This window comes from Botrytis fragariae (assembly GCF_013461495.1).
Source record: "Botrytis fragariae strain BVB16 chromosome Unknown tig00000797, whole genome shotgun sequence".
Classification (NCBI taxonomy): domain Eukaryota; kingdom Fungi; phylum Ascomycota; class Leotiomycetes; order Helotiales; family Sclerotiniaceae; genus Botrytis; species Botrytis fragariae.
This window is the reverse complement of record NW_023501013.1, coordinates 766,298-785,168: the sequence shown is the minus strand read 5'-3', so window position 1 is coordinate 785,168 and position 18,871 is coordinate 766,298. Positions and strand designations below refer to the sequence as shown.

Here is an 18,871-nt window from a genome sequence, read left to right as displayed (position 1 = left end):
CATTTCATGCGAACTCCAAACAATGAACGATGAATAGGCGTTATAGCACTGGAGTCAATCAAAAATACAATGGCACGGAAGTCCGATGTCCATGTCTTTGCCCATGGGAGGACACAAAATCACGAGCTGCTAGAAAATCAGACTGTTAATGTGGGTAATCATTCATACAGTTTACCGATATCTACCTTGATGTCCATGTGACAGCAATGCGAGAATTGATGATGAAATCTAAAGGTCTTGCGACATCTGCGGAGCTACACAGCTTTTTTTGTCAAACTCAAGATCAACCTGCAATGATCCAGAGAACTCCAGAGGCGGCAAGAGAAAGGTCCTGAAATTACTACCTAGAAAGACTAGACAACATGGAGGTAGGTGTACGCTGAATCATAGCAACATTGAAGACTGTACTTTAAGTAGTTCTGCGTCGCAGAAAGACTGAGAGAATTGAGCGAAATATGCATTGAAGTGTGCGATACATCCACCGAAATGCAGCAGTTGCACATTCGGTATTATATCCAGCAACACTGTTGAGATAGTGTCTGGCTTCAAAGGCAAGACATACCAACAGAGAAGTAAGCATGATTTGAAGGCTGAAGCTAAGACCATGGACAGTCGTTCCCGAGAACCATCACCATATCACAGTCTGTGAAGGTGATTATCTCGGCGCGCCGAGAAGTACTAAGGATTTCTCCCACAGATAAATTTCCAGATCAGTTCCAGAAATGTCCTCCCAAAAACAATCTCAGATCAACAACCTTGAACGAACCCAATTGGACTCTTTTCACAACCATTCCTTACAAATACCTCTCATCACATTATTTCAAAGAAGTCATATACAAAACCATCATGAGCGCTCCAAATGAAATTGTTTGGTTGGGCAAACTCTTTTTGTTCAGATTGAACAACAAAGTCGTCGACACCTATGAATCTTGCAAGAAGAAGATTTTGGACAAGGTCAATAACAAGAAAGTTAAGAAGGTTGAAGTTGTTGAAGAGGTTGAGGTTCAGCAGCCTACCAGAATCATTCATGTAAGAATGCAGATTACTAAGACAACCTGTCCAATTTGTGGAGATCGTTTTGAAGTTGTGGCTCAATTTCGGGAGAGACTTCAAGCAACCGGCGGAGCGGAAAATTAGCGTCTTGGCTAAATATTACCGACCATCCCTCACAACCTCATCATCACCACCATCGCATCAACAACTCCACCAGCACTCTCTCTTTTTCTCGCAAATCGTCACATCGCAATCCGTTTTTCCAATTATCGCGAGTCTTTCCAAAATGTCTTTTACACGCGCCATTCCTCGCGCTACCAGCACCATCGTCCGCACACAATCAGCAGTTCTCAACCAAGCACGAAATTTGTCCATCACCGCAGCCCGAAAATCAGCAGATCATGGTGACCACTATGAGCCACCGAGCGGATGGTTATTTGGAGTGAAACCTGGAGAGAAGGCGGAGAAGGAGGGATGGGAGAATTTATGGGTGTACGGGTTTTTTGGAACTTGTGCTTTTGGAATTGTGGGTTATGCAGTTAAGCCAGATACCTCGTAGGTCTTTTATTTCTTTATTTTTGTGGGATCTTGGTACAGGTGAAACTTTGAAGGTGAAGTGGTTGGCTCCGGGGAAAAAATCGGTATGGGCTGAAAGATTAGGGATTTTAAGAAGAGGGGTGGAGGGGTTGTGGCAAGAATGGAGCAAGAGAAATTTGGACAACGGGTTTCTACTGATACAGAATCACGCACAAGGTACAAACAGCTGCTAACCATCATTCGCAGGATACAAACATGGGCATTAGAAGAAGCACGCAGAAGGCTAGAAGCCGAGGGGATCTTGAAGGAGCCAGAAGACAAATCATAAACCATTATACTATTGGGCAAGCAATTCACAATGGAGAATCTGGAACTGGATGGAACGCTCAAGGACGAAGGCTGATGGAGCAGGGGAGTTGTACATACGAAGGATTGATGATGGAAGGCTATGAACATCTTGCGCAGAATTCCAAGATGTACGGGTTGCACGGAATATTATGCGTGCTAATAGAACGAAGGAATGTTATTGAGTTTCTTTTCTTTTCTTTCTTAAGGAACTTGGTACCAGCATGAGCTTACTGTGAATTTTGTTCGGTATGTGGTGAATAAAAAGTGAAAATTCTGGAACTCGATGAAAGACCCGCGTACCGCTCTTGAGAGCAGGATTGTTATCTAGTCATCATTGGATCTGATGATTCTTCAACTTCGATCATGTGTCCGTTCATCTGTTCAAACTCCGGCAAAAGATGGTATTTCACAATGGGAATTTGAAAGTTCAAAGTATGACTAATATATATCCCATTTTTCGCTTTTCCATCCATCCGACTCTATGAATACATACACATATATAGCTCGTTAATTAGGTACAACATAACTCCACTCATGCTCTTCATCACCATATTGTCTAGCCTCGATCCATTCCTTCATCTTCAATGCGATCTCACCAGCTTCTTGATCTGGTCTCAATCCACACTCGACCAAATTGCCCTTCCATGAGATGTTTCTCACTGGACTGACGACTGCTGCGGTTCCTGCTCCGAACGCCTCTAATAATCTACCTTCTTTTGATGCATCTGCTAACTCACTCATAGTGTATTTACGTTCAGAAATGATCCATCCATCCTTAGTCAGCTTCTCGCGAGCTAAAGATAGAACAGAGTCTCTTGTGACACCTTCCAAAATTGTACCGTCTAATGGAGCGGTAACCAATTCCTTTTGGCCTTCCTTATTCTTAATAGCCACAAACATGTTCATGGTTCCAACCTCGGTAACATACTCCTCCTCGCCGAATAACCATAAGTTTTGGTGGAACCCTCTCTTGGCGGCCTCTAATTGTGGCAAGATACACGGAGCATAGTTCGCACCCAATTTCTTGTCTCCAACTCCTCCAGGCCATGCTCTTACGGCATAATCTGTAGCTTCCAAGGATACAGCCTTGAATCCAGTAGGGTAATATGGCCCAACTGGAGAAGCAATAACATATAGTAAAGCGGAACCTGGTGGTCCAACACCCAATGTTCTTTGTGTTCCAATCATAGTCGGTCTCAGATATAATGAATATCCTCTTTCTTCTGGAATGAATCTTTTCTCCATAGCAACGAATTTTGAGATCAATTCAATCATAGCGGATTGATCAAAAGTCGGCAGAGCAATACGAGCGGAAGATTTGTTCATTCGTTCCATATTCTTGGTAGGTCTGAAGAGCCGTACCTTTCCGCTTTTATCCTTGTATGCCTTCATTCCTTCGAAACACTCAAACGCATAGTGGAAAACGCAAGACGCGGGATCGAGGGAAAGGTTCTGGTAAGGTGTTATGCGTGCGGGTAACCATCCATCTGAAGCTGTCCATTCAATGCTAAGCATATGATCTATGGGCGGTCAGCAATTAGCAATGTTGTGAGATCTCCGAGGAGCTTGCCTGTAAACGATCTTCCAAATACCAATTCAGTGGGGGGAAGTAGTTCACTAGGAGTAGTGTTCTTCGTTATAGTCAATTTGGTAGGGTCGATATCTTGTAGCTTCGTCGTAGAAGCAGCTTCTGCTTGTACGCTGTATAATCTCGAAGAAGCCTCCCATCGCCTCAACACTCTGGAGCTTGGCTTTGCGAAAGCTGCCCCTCTTGGGAACAATTGACGGAGCATTTTGACCAATTTCGAAGAATAAAAAGTTGGGATGAACTTTGAAATGTGAATTGGGAAACTTGAGCTTCTTAAATGTGTAAGATCCCACCTATGCTTTGAAATGGTCCTCGGAGTCAGTCATTCAACTCTCAATGTCCAAAATAAATTTAAATGTTGTGACCACTTCCCGGCTCCGAATTGCGGAGTGTCAGCATAATCTTGTCCCATCCGATTGCAAGGATTAAGAAGATAACATTCAAATCTTATGCAGACTTATGTAAGCAGTATGTCCCTGAAATCACAAGCTTAACACTAGATGTGAGAGGTCAAATTCCAGAGTAGACGTCCCTTTATTATTTTGACAAGGCTTACGGTTTTTGTACACCTAGAGGGAGAGAACAATTGCGAAACCACAACAAAATCATTCCACCGCCTATGGAAAGTCTAGGGGGAAATCAACAACAATCACTAACGAGATCATACCAGTCTAGATAAGCTTCCTTACAATATAATTATCAAGGGTTTAAGGTTTATGCGCCAGAAGTTCGGACAATCCTTTGATACTCTAGTGTTGGTGGGAGGAGAGTTGCGAAGATGTTCAGTTCCGCGTTGAAATCCTTCACTTCGAATATCAACTCGAACTACTCTGTCTCGTCTACGCCCAGTTCATACTCGGGACCATGGAAAATATACGATGCGAAGAAGAAATCGACAGGAAAGACTGCTTCAGTCTTTGTCCTCGATCGCAAAGCCTTAGACGCACATGCAGGATCCTTGGGACGATCGAGTGCTACCTCGATGAAGCGTGCGACTGAGGAGGTAATTGAAAGATTAAAGAAAGAAGCTTCGTCTTTGGCAAGGCTGCGGCATCCTAGTATTCTGGAACTGGTAGAGCCGGTGGAAGAATTGAGGGGTGGAGGACTGCAATTTGCGACAGAAACCGTAACGGCTTCGTTATCTGGCCTACTACAGGAAAAAGATGAACAAGAAAGAGCTGGTGGAATTGGCGGACGCTCAAGTCGATATGTCACCGAGGATTCGGAAGGTGGCAGAAGGAGGAAAGAAGTTGAGATAGACGAATTGGAAATACAAAAGGGTCTTTTGCAGATTAGCAAAGCATTGGAGTTTTTACACGATAATGCTGGCCTCGTACATGGGAACCTGACTCCTGATGCTGTGTTTGTGAATGCTAAGGTGAGTTTCTTAAGCATGTTTATATTTACTGCGACTAATTATTGTAGTCTGATTGGAAACTTAGTGGACTTAGCTTTTGCAGTCCGCCAGACAATTCGACTAAAGCATCTTCAGTGCAACCCATTAACCTCTCCGAGGTTCTGAATATCGATCCTCGACTACCCCGTTCTGTCCAGATCAACCTTGACTACTGTTCCCCAGATTTTGTCCTAGACTCGAATCTAAATGTTTCAGCAGATATGTTCTCACTAGGTCTTCTCATCGTCGCTCTCTATAATTCGCCTCACACATCACCACTGGAGTCTAACAATAGCGTATCTGGTTACAAAAGACTATTTACCTCATCTTCCACCATCCCCTCATCTAGCAATACCTTCTTATGTAAAAAGCCATTGCCGAGAGATATGACTGGCGAGGTACTACCGCGATTGATTACTAGACGTCCAGCGCAACGTATGACCGCGAAAGAGTTCCAGGACAGCGCTTATTTTAATAACATTCTGATATCTACAATTCGGTTCTTGGACTCTCTACCTGCTAAAACTCCTAATGAGAAGGCCCAGTTCATGCGCGGTCTATCCAGGGTGCTGCCATCATTCCCAAAGAGTGTCATGGAAAAGAAGGTTTTGCCGGCTTTGTTAGAAGAAATGAAGGACCGAGAGCTGATATCATTGATTTTACAAAATATTTTCAAGATAATCGAATTGTTACCCTCCGGAAGAAGGCCCTTTACCGAAAAGATCATGCCTAGGCTTAAAGAGATATTTCTGAACAACCCCAAACCTCCTGCCGAGCGTGATGCTGCGAAGGAAGCTGGGCTGATGGTATTGTTGGAGCACATTCAAGTAATATCTGTCAATTGTTCGGGTAAAGAGTTTAAAGATGGTAAGATGTTCGCCAAAGACCAGATGTATTGTGCTAATTGCCATAGATATCTTGCCCATTGTAGCGATATCGATAGATTCGCCAACGCATGCACTTGTAGACGCTGCTTTGCGAAGCTTGAATGTAGTTCTTCCTATCCTTGATTTTTCTACTATCAAGAATGAATTATTCCCAGTCATCTCTTCGGTGTTCACAAAGACCAGTAGTCTAGGAATAAAGGTCCGAGGGCTAGAGGCTTTTGTTGTTCTTTGTGGTGGCTCAAATGATCCAGCTTCTGGCAATGATGGTCTCGATGGCATTGGGGGCGCTAAGAAAAACACATCCACCCCCCTCGACAAATATACCATGCAGGAGAAGATAGTACCTTTAATTAGGGCAATCAAGACGAAGGAACCTGCTGTTGCAGTCGCTGCTCTAAACGTTCTGAGACAGATAGGTAATATAGCTGACGCAGAATTCGTTGCTATGGATATTCTCCCGATATTATGGAATATGAGTTTGGGGCCACTCCTGAATTTACAGCAATTCCAATCTTTCATGGAACTCATCAAAAGCTTATCCGTTCGAGTGGAATCTGAGCAAACAAAGAAGTTGCAAGAGCTATCCGGTACTAACGGTGCAGGTGTAAGGGCAAATGGTACCGATGATTTTATGTCGTTTGGCGCCGCCTCAGCCTTCCCATCCGCCGTGGGATCAGATGATCCTGAAATGGATTTCGAACGACTTGTTAAGGGTGGAACTGGTGCACCTTCATCAAACAACGCCTTAGATTCCAGCTGGGATGCCAATCCCACAAGCCCCCATGCACAACAACCACAGTCGGCGCAACCAAAACCATCTTTTGCATGGTCTACTCCATCACCAACAGCGCCTACGTACCCTTCCAACTCAATTAATAATGTCCTTCGACCACAACAAGCGACGTCACGAACAGTCACTCCAGACCTCTCAAGCTTTGGTGCCCTAACACCATCAGCTACCCAATTCTCACAGCCGCTTCAGCCGCAACCTTCATTTTCTCAACCCCAACCCTCCTTCTCACAACCCCAATCCGCGTTTCCTCCACCCAAACCTTCAACCTCGACTTTGAATTGGAACAGTGCAACTGCATCCTCAACTCCCAACCCATGGGGCTCTACGCCTACAACTTCGACCCTATCACCCATCTCACCACCTCCTTTGAACTCTTTCTCTTCAATGAGCAACTCAATGTCTTCACTTTCTATGAATCAAATGAACCAAGCTAGACCCGCCTTGAGCAGTTCGCAGAGCGCCTCGAGTGCGTTCTCAGGATTTTCATTACCTCCACCACCCAGTGCGGGGACTGGGGGCGCAGGGAACTACAGTTCCTTTGGGGGTACTAGTGGAAATGGGCTGGGAAGTGGCGGAATGGGCATGGGTATGGGAATGGGACAGCAAAGGCCGGTTGTGCAGCAGCAGCAGCAACCACAGAAGAAGAGCGGCTTGGATGCATACGAGAGTTTATTGTGAGGTGGTGCGACTTCATATCGGATATGAGGTTAGAACTGGAAAGTATGGAGGCATAGATCAAACAGGGATCTGGAATCAGCAGACATACACGGTGGGCACAGGATGCGACGTTCAATTGATGGATTGAATGAAAATGGTTGATGGGAAGTTTGGAAGCGCCTCAAAATTGGGTGGTGATGGAGTTATGAGTGTAATAGTAAATATATACCTAGCGGGCAGGAAAATGGATAGATATCGAGCGAGCATGAAGTTGTTTCGGCGAGTTGTAGTCAAATATCTAATCTTTCTGAGTAATGTGAATTTTCGTGATAAGTATTTCGTTTACATCGAATGATATCTCTTGAATCTTAAATTCTTTGTAATGCCCTCTAAATCTTTCCTGTGCTTCTATTCAAATGATATAGATACCTATACAAGGGTAAAATGGCCCACTCATTTTTTTCATTCTCCGTCCCACCTTCACAACCGGGCGAACGGATCTATAGTCCCTTCTCTGCGCGCATCTTTCTGAAGAAATCTGTTACTCCGGTGAACACGACAAGTAAAATACCTCCACCAGGTCCTAATCTGAGGACCTTTGGTAAGAATCCCTTGTATAATGCCGCGAAACCTTCCTCCTTCATCACCGTACCGAGAGCTGGCCATGCCCAGTTGTATTTTGGTGCTAATCCGGCAACCTTGGGACTATTTTGAATACGCGATTTGACGACATCCATTGGTGTGTTGAGAATTGTACCGGTGGTACCACCGATTGCTCCGGAAATCATGTTGACCATCATTTCTTGCTTCTTGTTCTCGGGCTTGGGCATTAATGCCTTGACTTGGAAGATACATCCAAAGTATCCGGCGTTCCATAAGATATGTCTCCACATTGTACTTTCCAGTCCGTTGTAGAGAGCCAATGGACCCTCGGCCTTTACAATCTTGCTAACGCAATCAACCATTCCGCTGTATTTTCCGGCAGAGGCGCGATCTTGCAGACGGATCTTGACGAGTTCGAAGGGGACGACTACGAAGGATTCAGTAGCTCCAGCGGTAGCTCCAGTGAGAATGGAGAGAGATTGGTTCATTTTGGCGACACCGAATATATCACGGTAAAACTTTCCCCAGGATTCGTTGGCTGCAAATTTAGTGGCACGTTTAGGAGCTTCCATTAGAATTGGGGCTTCGATTCCGCGGTATAGTCGTGAGACACTTTGAATGAGATATCAGTACCTATCTTGAGATTAATGGGGTAGTATTATTGGGGATTTTATACCCTTCATTCTTAATGATCTTTCTGAAGCAATCCACCATGCCATTGTAGCCATCTGGCCCTGCGGAGCTGGTTTGCAACTGTCTATCCTTCCATCAACATTCTGTCTGACATCTGCTCAATGTACTGGCGCAGAGGGACTCAATACTTACACTCTAGTCTTTACGACATCTAACGGGTACCTGCATGAGTCAGTAAGATGCGGTAGCAAATGCTTGTCTTCTGTTGAGGGGCACTTACATAATAAGAATCTATCGCAATGGCACATAATTTAGTTCCGTGGTTCTGTAAGTTTCGTACGATATGCAACAGAAAGAACTTACTTCAGATACACCGGCGATCGCACCTATATTGTCTCTGTAAGTCTCAATTTCATGATATGGGGTGAGGGGTAAAACGTACCAGCAGCGAACTGGTAAACGAAGGGAAGAGGCTTTTCGGTCGACATGATTGCGATTGGGGCTATAAAATGGTTAGAGATGGATATAATGTCCTTTGTAGAGGGTTGTATTGAATATGATGAGTTATCGGTACAACATACCTTAATCTAATCACCTATTATCTGAGCTGAGCTGTCGCTGTTGAGAAATTATTTTGATCTCGTGTAATCTGTGCGATGACAATCTTATCAACCCCAGGGGTTCTAAGCTCTTCCGCTACTTCTCCACCTTTAGCCGATAGTCGGAGGGTCAGAGATAAAATCACCGAATACTGTAAAGACAGGGGTAGAATGATAAGATGGTTCAAAACACGCGCTAAGACTAGGAATATACACATAAAAATGGAAAGCGCGTCTCTAAGTCGCGAAGTCGCGTATTCTACTCCACAAAGTGCAAGAACTATCAATCAATCTACATCCCAGCTACATTTAACACTTTACATATTGCTTTATGATTCAGATTGCTTTTGATATTGCTATATTTCCATAACATAACATCATCTTTCATGTACTTTACCAATTCATATTTTGTGAAAATATAATGCCTCTTCAAAAGTCCTTCTCTGAGACTAATCATTCAGGAAAAGAGAATCACGTACGTATACATTCTAATTACTGTGAAATTACACTACAAACAAATGTTCATCATATAAACTAATTTGGAAACTAATTGAATCACAGTCTCGACAGCCATGGCAGAGGAATAAGAATTACCAGAACCAACAACAAAAGCCTAACGTTCCCGCGAAACCATTAGCAGAGAAACCGCCGGTACCCGTTTCTACAACTACGAAGAATATACTTAGCAACTTTCAATATCGAGAACAACCTGGGAAAGGAGATGATTCGAAAGAAGTTATAAACTTAGTATCATCGGAGACAGATAGTAGAATTGCCACGCCTTCAAAGAGGCGGCGGCAAGGCTCATCAAAAGATGAGAAGAGTTTTGTGGAAGAAGATGTCTTTCTTGACGACTCCAATTCGGCAGATGTACCTTTAACGCCATCAATGGGGTTTGATCCCACACAGAATGCCGATTTCAGACGACCATTTAAAGCAGTATCACCTGACGATCGTATAATTTGGGATACAAATAAGGATAGTCAACAGCTACCCGAGCCAGAGAGCGGCAAATTGGGGAAGAGGAAGAGGGGCGATAATGACATTGGCAGAGCACAGAGTTCTTCACCTATACTAGGTCATTCTTCGCAAGCAGATTCTTTTCCTAGGCCGGGGCCGGAAGTCGAAGTATGGATGAAATTGGGTCAGACTAAGGACATTAAACTCTCGCGAATTATGGAAAACGCATCTCCGCAATCATCGAGGGAAGGAAACACACCTAGAGGATTGATCAGATCAAGAAGTCTTGGCAATCCATTGAAACCCAAGAGACACCAACCAACCAGGATAGGAAATAGTAGAAATATCGATACGCCGGGTTTGATGAGGAGATTGCAGGAAGATTACAAGCCCAATGAGATTTCTAGTGGTCCTTCGAGCTCATCACCTCTTCCTGATAAAGGTCAATTTCAATTTGAAGGACCTAGTTCTCCATTATGCACAAAAGGAACTAAGAAGAGGACATCGCCCTTAAAAAGGAGACTCGAGTCGCCCTCTTCACCAAGTACGAATGTCGAATCTAATGTTGCTTTACCGAGTCCAAAAAGACCTTCCACTGCCGATTCAGATTATGGTTCCGATGATGGTCTAGACGAAATTGGTGGAATGATACTTTCGGCTATCGAATCACAATCGCAAGCTCCTGCAGCTTCAATGTCACGACCAACGTCACGACCACGACCACTACCACTCAAAACATATGAATCGCCAATTAAGCCCAGAGCTCACTCTACGAATAAACCTCAGATTATGTCCAAAAGCCCTGATCCGTCGAAAGCATTGGAGGACGATAGTAGCGACGAATTTGGTGAAGGTTTGGACGATGATGACTTCGATGCCGCATTTGCAGGATCAGCTCCGGTCGATGATGTGGAGCTTCCGCCGTCAAGGCCGAGAGGTGCAGCAGCTAAAAAGGAGGAGTCCGATGATGAATATGGCGACGATATAGACGATTCAGATTTTGCGGCTGCAGAGATAGCAGCAACGCAGTCACTAAAACAATCAACAAATAGCTTAATGCCTGTACGTCCGAGAAATCCATAGCAATATATTTTTAATTCAATGCTAAGAAATGTCTAGTCTATGGAAAAAGTTCGCGCAATTCAAAGATATCTTGTCACCATGATAGATGATAATCAGTATGAAGGTGTTAATGGTAGAATGCAACCAGAAAAGGTAAACTCTTATGAACTCTTGTCATGATTTAGCTAACCACCCACAAGATACTCTATCTTCAACCTGAACGCTCAAAAATCAAAAGAATGGTGTATCTAAGAGGCACCTGGATTGATACTCCTGTGACTACAAAAGCTTTTGTTCATGTCATTGGCAAGTTTGATACACAGGGAATTTGTGTCATAGATGATAACTCTGGCTTGATCATTCTTCACCCGGATCATCTTATCTCTGCGCTTGTAGTAGCGGATTCCTTTGGGTGTACTCGTCGTGCAGTTCTTCAAGATAGAGTCAAAGCTACTGGTGAAGCATCTCCAGCTATGCTTTATGGAACAATTCTTCACGAGATATTTCAAGCTGCAATGCTTGTCAATCGCTGGGATAGAATGTTTCTTGGCGAGCTTATTGATAAGCTTGCTCAAAGACATCTTGAAGACTTGTATGTTATCAAAGTTGAAATACCCCAGGCTGTAGAATATCTGCATAGTAAAATGGGAGAATTACAAGCATGGGCAGAATTGTTTGTGTCGTCCCAACCAAAGGTATGTGAAGCAATCCATTTTTCGTACTGAATACTAACCTGGTTGATCAGCCTGGAGCTCTAGTAAAAGCTGGAAATGGTGATGCTGTGGCTATGTGTGTCAGTAATCTTCTCGATGTTGAGGAGCATGTTTGGTCTCCAATGTATGGTCTCAAAGGTAACATTGATGCTACGGTACAAATCACAATGAGAGACGAAAAAGGGCAAAGAACTCTCACTGCACCCTTTGAGGTCAAGACCGGCAAGAATCCCAGTGTTGCCAACCGTGCTCAAACAGCACTTTACAATCTTCTCATATCTGATCGATATGATGTTGAGATTGCTTATGGAATTTTGTACTACATGGAAACTTCGGAGACCATTAGAATTCCTGCCATTCGTCATGAACTTCGCCACATGATCATGCAGCGGAATGAGCTCGCGTGTTTTGTCCGTGAGAAAAATGCTCAACTCCCACCCATGCTCAAAAAAGATAACATGTGTGGAAGATGTTATGCGAAGAATACATGTTTCATCTATCATAAGCTGGCTGATGATGGAACTGGAGAGACAAGCGGTATGAAGGAGAAGTTTGATGAAGTGGTAAAGCATCTTACTCCAAGGCACAAAGAATTCTTCCTCAAATGGGATGATCTTCTTACAAAAGAAGAGAAAGACTCCTTGAAATTTCGTCGAGAACTATGGACTATGTTGAGCCCCGAGCGAGAGAAGCTTGGTCGATGTTTTTCAAACGTTATAATTGAGGAAGGTTCAGCATATGAAGATCAGAATAATGAGAAGATCAATCGATATCGATACACCATGATCAAACCAAAACATACCGCAGCTCCAGGGTTCTCCTTCATGGACTCTCAGATTATAGTAGGAGAACCAATTGTTATCTCAGATGAAAAGGGCCATTTTGCTCTCGCCAAAGGTTATGTTACGAACGTGCGCAAAAACAGGATCACAGTCGCTGTTGATCGACGTTTACACAATGCTCGCATCAGACAGCCCGGATTCGATGAGGTTAATAACCAGGTCTTTGCTAGTATCATGGAAGTCGCCGCAGAAGGATCCACGCAAGCTGACTCTATTGGCAAAATTAAAGAGGATCCTATCCTGTATAGGCTCGATAAAGATGAATTCAGTAATGGTCTTGCTACCGTTCGGAACAATCTCATCCAGATCATGACCGAAGGTCCATTTGGATCACGCGAAATTCGAAGTCTAGTCGTTGATCTCAATCCTCCTCGGTTCAAACCGCATTCCACTCAGTACACACTCAAAGATCGATCTTGTATCAATGTGGATCAACGCCGTGCTATCGAAAAAGTCATGTCCGCACAGGATTATGCTTTAGTACTTGGTATGCCTGGTACTGGAAAGACTACAACCATTGCTCATATTATCCGAGCTCTTGTTTCGCAAGGGAAATCCGTTCTCCTCACTTCTTATACTCATACAGCTGTAGACAATATTCTTCTGAAACTTCGCGATGACTCAATCCCGATCCTACGTCTAGGCACTAAAGCTAAGATCCACCCTGACGTTCAAGAATTTGCCAAACTCGCTGTCGATCCTAAAGAGACCATGGAAGAAATTCGAAGTGTTTGGCATGATACACCAATTATTGCCACTAGCTGCCTCGGTATCAACCATCCCATCTTCAACGAACGTACATTCGACTACTGCATAGTAGATGAAGCTTCTCAAATTACACTACCCGTCTGTGTTGGTCCAATTCGCCTCGCTCGCACATTCATCCTTGTCGGAGACCATAACCAACTTCCCCCCTTGGTTAAAGACGAAGAAGCCCGCAAAGGAGGTCTAGATATCTCTCTCTTCAAATATCTCTCCGACGCCCATCCTCAAAGCGTCGTCTACCTCGAACATCAATACCGCATGAATGCCGACGTAATGGCTCTCTCCAATACACTCATTTACAATGGCCGTCTTAAATGCGGTAGCACTTCTGTCGCTAATCGTAAGATAGTTATTCCCGATATGGACGCTTTGAAAGTAAATCATCACACACCCAGTAGTATCTTACACAGTACACAAAAATTCATTTGTCTCGAACCGAAGAAGGGAAGATGCTGGTTACGAGATCTCTTAGACCCGGATGTTACTGTAGCATTTGTAGATACTGATGGCCTCGGCGATATGGCACGAGAAAGTGAAAAAGGGAATCGAACGGTAAATGATGTGGAAGCTAGAATCGTAACACAACTTGTTACTTCTCTCATAGCGGTCGGTATCGATCCTACGGAAATAGGAGTCATGACACATTACCGCTCCCAGCTAGCTTTACTTAAAGATAGTCTCCGTACTGCTAAAGGTGTAGAGATGCATACTGCAGATAGGTTTCAAGGGAGAGACAAGGAGGTTATCGTTTTAAGCCTGGTGAGAAGTAACGAAGCGGGAAGCATTGGGGAGTTGTTGAAAGATTGGAGGAGGATTAACGTGGCGTTCACGAGGGCGAAGACGAAGTTGTTAGTTGTGGGGAGTAGAGGGACGTTGAAAGGGAAGGGAGAGAAGGATGGAGGAGATAGGAAGGAAGAAATGGTGAGCAGATTTGTAAGGCTGATGGAGGAGAAGAAGTGGGTTTATGAGTTGAAGGAAGAGCAGTTGATGGGACATTGGTGGGAGGTGTCGGGGACTGCGACGCAAGGAAGTGTAGGATTATCGCAGTGGGTCAAAGTCGAGAGTAATATCGGGAAGAGGAAGAACACTGATGTGATGGATATCGAGGGAGACGAAGATGGAGACAAGGAGAATGTGCGAACGAGCGTGATACCCACCAAGAAAGAGCCGATGGCTGTGAAGAGCAGCAAAGGAAAACACCAGCCTAAAAGGATTAAAGGAGGATTAGCTATGAATGATGGGAATATAAGGCAAGGAAGCGTTTTGATGGATTTGGTTAACGATATGTCATGATCCATTGGAATTGGGAATAGGAAATTGTAGGATCATTATGATTAGGTGTTCTAGGATGGGGATGGTCTTATGGTTCATGTTTTCGTCTTGAGAGCATAGCGTTAAAGTGGGAAATAAGTTTTAGTATACCTTTTGTATGGATAGGGATGATGTTTTTAGGGAATAGGTTATTGCGCAGGAAACGGTATGGTGGTGCTTGGGTATATTCACAGGGTAGAAGAGAGAACGGACTTGATTTCCCTCATAGCATGTACGAGATGGCGTTTGCATTGTTTGGTCAATATGATACCTATTTCCATTTGCAGATGTAATTGAAGGGAAAGATACCTAGTTTTGAGTGATTAATGTGGAAATCATGTATGAACATCTAGGAGCCAAAACTTCAAGATTGCCAGTCGTGAGCAATCTACGATGTTTCGCTGCTTGTTACTTCTCTGGATATAGGCACTGGGTCAGCAAATGTGATTTGTGAAGTGTGTGAGAGAAGAGCCAATATAGAAATCATGTATGACCATCTGGGATTTCAAACTCCAATATTACGAGTATTGAGCAATCCACAATCCCTCCATTGTGCATTGATTTTCTAAATTTAGGTATTGGGTCTGTAAAAACGATATGTGAAGTGCGAGGAAAACCGAACCTTGAGTATATAGCGCTTGTCTTGTCTTGAGTTGGTGTTGGCGTTGATGTTGGTTGTTAATGTGTTAGTGACTGGAAGGGAAGAAATTGTACTTGGATGTCTGGTACGTATCATGTCTATGCCCTCTCAATTTTCTGGATTACTTTGGATAGTAGGTCTTTGATGGTAGATTGGGTGTTTGGATTTACTGCAGAGGGTAGGTGACACTTCGGTGAGTCGAGTGGAAGCTGTTTGTTTGTTCTTATTTATCTTGGATAACTAGGGGAAGAAATTTTTGATCCTCTCTTCTTGCTTTAATGAATGTACTTCACAAGATGCACGCAGAAGTTTGTTGTTGCGGGGGTGCTAATCGTAATCCAACATCGTGTTGCAAGAAGAGACAAATAGGAATTATGAATTATGTGAAGCACATTCATTCAGTTCACATGAATCGATGATATTTCAAGATACAAATCCTACGTAAGTTATAACTCCATCTAGGAGAGAATGAAATTTGCATTTTGCAATATCTCTATTCTCCAAGTTTCTCCAGAGGTAGACCACAAGAAGAAGACTGCACGGCCTACTATCTCCCTACAAGCGAACCCCTTTTCTCTTTCTCTCTCAACGCCCTTGGACATCTTCATGCCACCCCACCAGGACCAAGAACAAGAACAAGAACAAGAACAAGAACAAAAAGAAACAATCGCTATCCAATCCTCAACTCCAACTCCAAATCCAAAATCGAAACCATCCTCTAAAATTATACTTCAAGCCCCAACCATCCTCCCTCCCCTCCTTCCTAACTTCTCACTACCAAAACAAACTCAAGCATCCCATCCCCTACATCCAATATACACAAGCCGGGCGCGAACAGACGTGATACTCATTGCTACTGCGAGACCGAGTTCTGCTTCTCCTTCTCCGTCGCTATATGTGTCGGCATCTTCCTCGCCGTTGATCGCAGTATTCGTTTTGGGCTTGAGCTGAGAGGAGGTGCGGAGGGATGCAGTATTGGATGTGGTGGTGAATGTAGATGTTGATGTTGATGTCGATCTGGGTGTCATCTCTAGATTCGTTGTTGTTTCCGGTATCGTGGGATTCTCAAATCCTAATTCAACGATTCCATTCCACGTGTTAATTTTTCATCTCTCATTTTTGTCAAATTTAAGAATTGAAAGGAGGTATCGAAAAGCTTCTCGAAACCCCAGGAGAAAGAAAAATACATACCACCCGCTCTCAAACTATGTCGCCTCACCCTCTCAATTCCCCAATTCACTACTCTCGGAAGCACAATTGAATCTCATCTCCGCGGTAGAAGACGTCGCAGTACCCCGGTTGATGTCTTGGACGCCGCAGGAAGAGGTTTTTTTTCTAGTGAGGAAATTTCGGTGAGGTGTTGAGGAAGATGACTGGTAGAGCGAGTGGTGCGATGGCTTTTTCTTTGGGGGGGGGGGTTAGTTGTTGTGTTGGATTTGGATTTGTAGTTGATAATTGTAGGAAAAAGGATAAAGGGTAGAACTCACGACCTCCTGAGACCCATGGGAGATGTCAATAGTCTGGAAGACATTTTTTGATAGTGGGTGCTTGTGCACTATATGTCTCGAGTTTGTTAATCTTGGGGGTTGAAAGTCGAGAATAATTGAAAGGGAAAGTAGAAAATAATTGAATATTCCGGCAGGATAGAGATTGATTGGCGAAGGGAGAAAAAATTTCATTTTCTTTCGTGTGTGTGAAGGGCGAGTAGTGAATTGTGAAAAGAAATTTGTAGCTGAAATTGTGGGAAGAAAGCAATATTGCATGAATAGAATTGTATTGGTAACATCTTGAGAGAGATTGTGAGTATATCCCCTTCTCTACTGAGTTATTAGAGTAAACAGTAGCAATGACTTTTGTTCAAAACGCGTTCCCCATTCTGGAAGTTCCGATTTCTCTGCATCAAACTAATAGATGAAGGTAAATGATCATCAACTCATTGCGCTGCCAAAAGTCTAATCGATCGAAAAGGCGACCAGCCAAGACAACTAGACCTTCGGAATCCAAAGTACCCAAATGTAAGAAAAGAAAATCCACCAAAATCACACAAACAATACGTATAAAGCAAAAGCAAGAGAACCACCTAGTAGATAGAATATAATATAATTTTACTCGAGATAGCATCCGGATCTCCAACCTCCAACCCCCCACAGCACCCACCCCTAATAAACAACCGCACTAACCACCTTCCCCCTACACTCACCAAAGCCCACCTTCTCCCCCTCCTCCACCCCACAAGTACCCCTCAAAGTAATCTCATCCCCATCCTTCAAAAATTTCCTCGTCTCCATCCCCACCAACCAAATATCCTTACTTCCACCCCACGTCATCTCCAACAAACTTCCCATTTCCTGATCGCCCTCCCCAGTAATCGTCCCACTACCCAACAGATCACCCGTCCTCATATTACATCCTCCACTACTATGATGCGCGAGCATTTGTTCAAAACTCCATATCAAATTCTTCGCATTCACTTTCCCAATCGTAGTTGTACTTCCATCTGGAGTCGTGAGATCAATCTCTAAATTAATATCGAGACCAGTATTATTACTCTCTTCTCTCAGATAATCCAACAACTCTCCCGATTTCGAGGCCTCCGTCTCTAATTTAGCGGTTCGGAAAGGCGCAATAGCGTCTTGGAGAACAACCCACGGACTAATACTTGTAGAGAAATTCTTTCCATTAAAGGGACCCAATGGGACATATTCCCAGTTCTGAATATCTCTTGCAGACCAATCATTCATGAGAACATATCCAAAGATATTTTCTCCAGCCTTGTTGACCTTAATAGGTTCTCCGAGTTCATTTCCCGTGCACAAGAAACATCCCAGCTCAAGTTCAATATCGAGTCTTCTAGAGGGTCCAAATACAGGTTTCTTAGGGCCAGCAGCTTTTGGATCCAGAATTATTTGACCGTTGGGACGTGTAATTTGCGTTCCAGAGACGACGACCGAGGAAGCCCGACCATGATACCCAATTGGAACATGTGTGTAATTTGGCTGTAGTGCATTTTCCGCTCCCTAGACGTATCTATCAGAACACAGCATCAAAAACACTCTGATACACCACAGGTGAACTCACTCTAAACATAGTTCCCGCATTCCTAGCATGGTTGATACCCGCAAAAAAATCCGTATAATCTCCAATCCTCATCGGCAGATGATTCTTCCAATCTCCCTCCTTCAGCAAACACACTTTTTGTACTTCTTCATTATCCTTCAATAATTCCGGATATGGTGTATCCTCCTTGAGAACCTCTTGTATATATTTTCTAACTTCTCGATGAACAGGTTGACCCAAAGCTGCAAATGCATTAAGCGTTGGTTCTTCGAAAACAGAGAGATGATCTTTAAATGAAGGGAGTTTCTGGAATCCGGACGATTTAGAAAAGGCGAGGAGATCTAAGACATGGTCGCCGATTCGGATAGCTGGACGGTGAGTAACCTGCGAATTGCGAGAGGTAATAATACCAAAGGGGATATTGAGGATGGAGAAATCGCTATGAGGAGGAATTCTCAGCCAAGACTTCAGAGGAGGCATGTTGACA

General features: G+C 43.7%; 8 protein-coding genes across 8 annotated transcripts; 4 read left to right on the top strand and 4 right to left on the bottom strand.

The window, feature by feature from the left end:
* Positions 1–69: 69 nt before the first annotated feature.
* Bfra_010628 (uncharacterized protein) lies at positions 70–335 on the top strand (the record flags this gene model as incomplete). The annotated part of the gene is made up of 2 exons (XM_037340959.1): positions 70–150; positions 171–335. The coding sequence occupies 2 exons, from the start codon at positions 70–72 to the stop codon at positions 333–335; spliced, it is 246 nt and encodes an 81-aa protein (XP_037186602.1).
* Positions 336–846: 511 nt separating this feature from the next.
* Positions 847–2,048, top strand: Bfra_010627 (putative nadh:ubiquinone oxidoreductase subunit protein; the record flags this gene model as incomplete). The annotated part of the gene is made up of 3 exons (XM_037340958.1): positions 847–1,029; positions 1,085–1,548; positions 1,777–2,048. 3 exons carry the CDS (start codon positions 847–849, stop codon positions 1,856–1,858), a joined length of 729 nt encoding a protein of 242 aa, XP_037186601.1. The 3' UTR covers positions 1,859–2,048.
* Positions 2,049–2,385: 337 nt separating this feature from the next.
* Positions 2,386–3,671, bottom strand: Bfra_010626 (putative branched-chain-amino-acid aminotransferase protein; the record flags this gene model as incomplete). Its single annotated transcript, XM_037340957.1, has 2 exons — positions 2,386–3,398; positions 3,449–3,671. The coding sequence occupies 2 exons, from the start codon at positions 3,669–3,671 to the stop codon at positions 2,386–2,388; spliced, it is 1,236 nt and encodes a 411-aa protein (XP_037186600.1).
* Positions 3,672–4,244: 573 nt separating this feature from the next.
* On the top strand, positions 4,245–7,220 carry Bfra_010625 (putative protein kinase domain-containing protein ppk32 protein; the record flags this gene model as incomplete). The annotated part of the gene is made up of 3 exons (XM_037340956.1): positions 4,245–4,844; positions 4,892–5,729; positions 5,776–7,220. 3 exons carry the CDS (start codon positions 4,245–4,247, stop codon positions 7,218–7,220), a joined length of 2,883 nt encoding a protein of 960 aa, XP_037186599.1.
* Positions 7,221–7,699: 479 nt separating this feature from the next.
* On the bottom strand, positions 7,700–9,045 carry Bfra_010624 (putative mitochondrial 2-oxodicarboxylate carrier protein; the record flags this gene model as incomplete). Its single annotated transcript, XM_037340955.1, has 7 exons — positions 9,017–9,045; positions 8,878–8,937; positions 8,799–8,821; positions 8,716–8,726; positions 8,628–8,657; positions 8,479–8,559; positions 7,700–8,414 (listed from the first exon to the last, which is right to left on the bottom strand). The coding sequence occupies exons 2-7, from the start codon at positions 8,921–8,923 to the stop codon at positions 7,700–7,702; spliced, it is 906 nt and encodes a 301-aa protein (XP_037186598.1). The 5' UTR covers positions 8,924–8,937; positions 9,017–9,045.
* A 410-nt stretch (positions 9,046–9,455) lies between these two features.
* On the top strand, positions 9,456–14,669 carry Bfra_010623 (putative dna replication atp-dependent helicase dna2 protein; the record flags this gene model as incomplete). The annotated part of the gene is made up of 5 exons (XM_037340954.1): positions 9,456–9,509; positions 9,596–11,056; positions 11,114–11,209; positions 11,257–11,751; positions 11,802–14,669. 5 exons carry the CDS (start codon positions 9,456–9,458, stop codon positions 14,667–14,669), a joined length of 4,974 nt encoding a protein of 1,657 aa, XP_037186597.1.
* A 1,446-nt stretch (positions 14,670–16,115) lies between these two features.
* Positions 16,116–16,355, bottom strand: Bfra_010622 (uncharacterized protein; the record flags this gene model as incomplete). Its single annotated transcript, XM_037340953.1, has 1 exon — positions 16,116–16,355. One exon carries the CDS (start codon positions 16,353–16,355, stop codon positions 16,116–16,118), a length of 240 nt encoding a protein of 79 aa, XP_037186596.1.
* Positions 16,356–17,486: 1,131 nt separating this feature from the next.
* Bfra_010621 (putative fumarylacetoacetase protein) lies at positions 17,487–18,864 on the bottom strand (the record flags this gene model as incomplete). The annotated part of the gene is made up of 2 exons (XM_037340952.1): positions 17,487–18,344; positions 18,406–18,864. The coding sequence occupies 2 exons, from the start codon at positions 18,862–18,864 to the stop codon at positions 17,487–17,489; spliced, it is 1,317 nt and encodes a 438-aa protein (XP_037186595.1).
* Between the last annotated feature and the right edge of the window lie 7 nt (positions 18,865–18,871).